This window comes from Cyprinodon variegatus, unplaced genomic scaffold, assembly GCF_000732505.1.
Source record: "Cyprinodon variegatus isolate N-32 unplaced genomic scaffold, C_variegatus-1.0 Scaffold1794, whole genome shotgun sequence".
Lineage (NCBI taxonomy): Eukaryota > Metazoa > Chordata > Actinopteri > Cyprinodontiformes > Cyprinodontidae > Cyprinodon > Cyprinodon variegatus.
In genome coordinates, this window is record NW_015152247.1 from 46,402 (window position 1) to 51,640 (window position 5,239).

Sequence of the window (5,239 nt, forward strand, 5' to 3'; positions counted from 1 at the left end):
AGCAACATCAAGAAGAAAGAACACGAGAAGCTTGAGAAATACCAAGGGCTGAAAGAAGAGCTAGAAAATATGTACAAAGTAAGAGCAGCAGTGGTGCCAGTGGTAATCGGAGCACTGGGGGCTGTGACCCCCAAACTGGGAGAGTGGCTACAGCAGATTCCAGGTAAAACATCAGAGGTCTCTGTCCAGAAGAGCGCAGTCCTAGGAACAGCTAAGATACTGCGCAGAACCCTCAAACCCCCAGGCCTCTGGTAGAGGACCCGAGCTTGAGGATGACACATACCACCCCACGAGGGGTAAGAAAACAGTTTTTGCTGCAGCACTCAGATGTGAGGAGCCAAAGGAGGTCTTACTGCTTGTGGATATTTGTGCTACATTTCAAACATCCAGTGATGATTGTGAAAGAAGATTTAATTTAATAAATCATAACAAAACGACATCCAGAAAGCTCTTAAAGTGGGATAAAGGGACAACTTGGAGAAGTGAAAAGGATATTAATCATAAAATGCTTTAACTATTATATCACTACAAACACAAAATCTGTGCAGTTAAAGAGTAACAGGGCAAGACAAAGAGTTAAAGGAATTTATACTGTATCACAAGCTTCAGCACACATTTCATTGTGTGAAATCTGAAGGTTTTAATGTGAACAAAACGCTATGACTGAAAGTTGTAATGTCTTATTTCAAATGTATTGCATCTGTGTATGTGTCCTGAGTTCATCAGGACAATACATACCTTGTAGCAGTGATGCCACGAAGGCAGTAGACAAAGAGGTTGAACAAAGGAGTACTATGTGGCTTAGAGGCATTTCTCCATCTGCTATCCAGGCCAATATAGTCACTATAAGAAAGGCCAGCAGACCCAGAACTGTGGCTTGAAGCTGAAAAATTAAAAATATAAGTAAAGAGTAAGAAACTTTGATTGAATAAATCCTGCTTTTATTAAATCACATGTAGAGATATGAACAGTTAACCTGTTTTAGAGCAAGATTTCCACCAATCAGCATCCACATATCTCTGGTAGATTCAATTTCCCCAGTATTTACCTAGCAATGCCAGATGTATATGGAGTGAAAATGAAAGGAAAACTCAGGAAAATCTGAAGTTTCATCAATGCAGGAATAAATCAAACTAATCAAAAGCTCCATGCCAAACCCCACCAGCCCTGCTAAAGGAGAGTTATATGACTGTTTCTCATATTTCAAATTGCATTGACAGCATGGGCACAGGCCACTACTACTGTTGTTTATTGCAATAAGCTACGATAAATAATGCATAAAATCAATCTGCCATCACCGTTGTAGGATTTCTAAGAAATATAACCAAAGAGCCTTATAACATATAAATTCTGGGGTTCTTAAATTAACCCAAAGATGTCTCAAAGATTTAGAAACACTGGAGAAAGAGAACTGCAATAGAATCATTAATAGCACCAAAAATCATGACTAAAAATATCCTACAGTACTGCCTAGAAATAAAGAATGACATAAATAAAACATAATAAACAGAAAACACATTAGCATCTGAAAGACTCACAACAGTGGACAATCTTGATGCCAGCGTCATTTCCAGGTTTCCTTTCATGCCTAAAACAGCTGGAACCAGAATTAAAATCTCAGTGATATCCTGGAACACATCCCAGCTCTGCCAGACAAAAAGAGAAAACAGTATAACTGGACCACACACTCCAGCAATCACTGAGAGAAACAATCATCGGATGAGTCTTATTTCAGTAAATCTCAGAGCCAATGAGCTTTTAGATATGAGTTCTAGCTATGTTTTTCACAACTACCAGGGATTTAATTTATCAATCTCATAACATTTGCCTACAAAACTTTCTTAAAACTTTTGTAATTTCAATACTTTTATTTTTGTTTTTCTAGAATTGTCTGTTGTGTCATTTCCTCAATTTTATTTTTTTAATATATTTTTTGTTCTATTTTCTTTTTATGTATCTAATTTTATTCTGCTTGCGTGAGCATCAACATAGCCTTAGCTCATTCATTAGCATCTGTTTACTCACCTGCACAAAGTCAAGTAGCATCCCAACAGAAACCGTCCCCAGACCGGCCAGTACAAACGGTACCAGAATCTGCAGCACCATGGAACACACTGATTCCGTGGGTCCACTTGAACCTTCTCCACTCTTTGCAGTCATGGATCTGTTTAACCTTGACCCATTCCATAGTTCATTGGAAAGCAAGGGGTCGGACTCATTGCACTCTGGAGACTCATCCTCCAAACTGTTACTGTCTGTAGATAAACATCTATGGGAACTCCAATTCCTTAGACTTCCAGAGATCTCTGAGACGGTTGGGACTGAACCATATTGCTGACTGCCGTGTGTTCTTAAAATTCTGCTTTGGGACATCTTAGTTGGTGAATTTGGAACAACCATGGTGAAAAGTTGATCTCAGGAGAATGTGCCTTTGCCTGAAAAATTAAACAAACAATAATTTGGAGGAGCATTTTCTCAGCACTTAGATGAAAATCCCATTACTGTGGCCTGTGGACTTCAGGCAACAGGACACTCGTTTGAGGACAAAGACATCCATATTCTTGCAAAGGAAGAAGTTTGAGCAAGGGGTTAAGGAACCATTCTTTGTTTACCTGGAAAATTTATTATCTCACAATGGGGAAATTGTAGTGTTTACAACAGCAAAAAAATCATAGAAAAATGCTCACACAACTATGGACCTATGGAAAATGTATAAGAATAAAATAATAGTGAAGAGTTAAAAGAAACAATAAAATACTGTAAAGTACTGTAAAGTGTTTTAACAATATAAACCTGTGCACCTGGAGAATCAATAACAATATACAACTATGGACATTGTTACACTAATGGATATTTTAGAATAGCAGCAACAGCAGAGCTAAGGTAGAAACTGTGCAAAGTCAGCATGAATGTAACAACTTATTGAGGTTGTTGGGAACAGTGGTAGTCTTTCAGCTGCTGGGGGGAAGGATCTGTGATAACCATCCCTGGAGCATTTAGGCGGCAGCACTTTCTTTCACTGAGTTTTGTCATAAGTAGATGTTGTAAAAAATAATACAAAATCAGAATCATTATACAGACACTTTTTATCCGAGTGTAAAGAAACTGCCTCTTCCTTTGTTGGGTCCTTTCTCGTGCTGTAAAAGACACAGTTTAAAAACTCACAACCCCAGAACTTTAACCTTTGCTCCTTTCTCGCGCTGTAAAAGTATTTTTCTATTATTCTTTGAACAGCCTCCAGAAAATCAGCCAATCTACTGCCCTCTTTTGTGTTAAGACCAATCATTACCACCAACCAAGCTGTAAAACATTTGTTGGGTCCTTTCCTGTGCGGTAAAAGACACAGTTTAAAAACTCACACCCCAGAACTTTAATTTAAAAAACAGACACCCATCCTTAAACTTTTCACCTTTTTCCTACACCCAACCCATCAGACGCACACACACACACACACACACACACACACACACCCCACATACACACACACACACCCCTACATACACACACATACATGCAGACCCACATTATCACCCCACCCCTTCAGAATGTGAGTGAAACAGCAAATGATTTGCAATGAGGGTTTAAAAATGTGTTTAAACAATTATATACCTGTTTTTTCGATAAGCAACTTTCATCTTCCTAAACAATGTTTATTTTCACAGCTTTTAACAAAGCACCCTTGACTCAGAGAAAGTTTGCAAATTGTAAAATCACATGCCTGCTCGTTTCCCGCATTCTAAAACAGACAGTTGAAAATTTATACCCCAGACCTTTATTTTAAAAAAACAGACACCCCGCGCTGTTAGTGTTATCTAAAACATCATCTAATTTTACAGCTCGACAGGTGTAGGGTTTTAAGCTCCTACAAAAAGACCGTATGCCATGGGGACTTATGATGCTACACCACTGGTGAGTGCACAACTTAATGAAATTTGCAGAGGTAGATCATAACCTTTTAAGTGTGCTAAAGATGTCATCGGAATGTTGGAAGAACTATATTCATCACTGCATCCTTTCACTCACAATGGTTCATACTGGAATTGTGTTTAAGATACTTACAGTAGAAGATGCAAAGAGGACTCTAAAAATCTAAACAAATGTGTTCCATAGTTTGGGAGCCAATACAGAAATAAAACGTCTCCTCTAAGTTTTTTGAAAACGCTCTGAATCAAATAAAACCTGATGGTTAGTTGATCTAAAGTCTGTGAAATTAGATATTAGACTGTGCTTTTTCTTAACTAAATAAAAGTAACATTGTTCCGTTCTTTATGCTTAAATGTAGGGAGTTGAATCAGGTGTGAAAAGAAGCAGATTCCTCCCTATTTTAGAGAGGGGGGGAAATATAGATTAACATGTCCTTACTATGTTTAAGGTTCTCAAATCCTTTTTTTCTGGTGTGAACGGAAAAAAAGTTGTCTGAAAGGTTTATCTGGCTAAATTTATGTCCTTGATGAATTGAAGGGTTTTTCTTGGGAATAACCAAATGTTCAAGTGTGAGAGAGATCGTTATGAAGGGGGTGGGTTTGTTCCCCTGGGGGAATGTGTTTGCGTAAGGTATAAAAAGTATGTACTTGTTAGGTTTCTGTTTCTGTTATGTTTTTCTTTTGATATTCAGTTTAGCTTTGCTCTTTGTTTTATAGGTTTTTATGGTTTAATTCTTATTTTGTTGTGTTCCTTGGGTTTTTCTCAGTTACTGTCTCAGTCTTGGTTCTATTTTCTTTTTAGTGTTCAGTTTTGCTTTACTCCTTGTTTTCTAGTCTTAGTGGTTTAATTCTTATTTTGTTCTTTCTGGTTATTTTCAGTTCTCAGGTTTTTATTTGTTGCCCTCTGCTGCCCTATTGAGTTCTCTTTTTTTCTCTTGCTCCTTTCTTGTTTCTGCTCTGCTCACACCTGCTTCTAATCTGTTCGTTAACCCTCTCCTTGGCTCTGTTCGAAAACCTAGGACGGGTCCTCCAAGGATGCGGTCTACCTAGACTGGATCCTTCGAAGTCCTTTAAAATAAGGAGACCGGAAGAGTTTTGGCTGTAAATTCGACCAGGTCTACCCTTTGGCGGGTTTTACCGCCGTATGCTCTGTTGCTTAGCAACCGTGAACGTTGACACACAAAGCAGGAAAAGAATGAATACAGAAGTTTCAAAAACTGTTTATTTATTTCTTTTTCTTTCTCATGCTCCCAAAGACTACACTCACAAGAATCCAGAGTGGAATAAAGGTTCCAACCACCGGGAGCAGGAACAAA

General features: G+C 38.2%; 1 protein-coding gene across 1 annotated transcript in view; it reads right to left on the reverse strand.

Moving 5' to 3' along the window:
* The window catches only part of LOC107104562 (solute carrier family 41 member 2-like), a 22,572-nt gene that overhangs the window by 7,756 nt on the left and 9,577 nt on the right, over nucleotides 1-5,239 (reverse strand). Inside the window, exons 2-5 of the mRNA XM_015404580.1 lie at nucleotides 2,026-2,435; nucleotides 1,539-1,646; nucleotides 977-1,048; nucleotides 739-883 (exon numbers count right to left, since the gene is read on the reverse strand). Of these exons, the coding sequence (XP_015260066.1) occupies nucleotides 739-883; nucleotides 977-1,048; nucleotides 1,539-1,646; nucleotides 2,026-2,400 (700 nt within the window). The 5' untranslated portion in view covers nucleotides 2,401-2,435. The remainder of the gene's footprint in view (nucleotides 1-738; nucleotides 884-976; nucleotides 1,049-1,538; nucleotides 1,647-2,025; nucleotides 2,436-5,239) is intronic.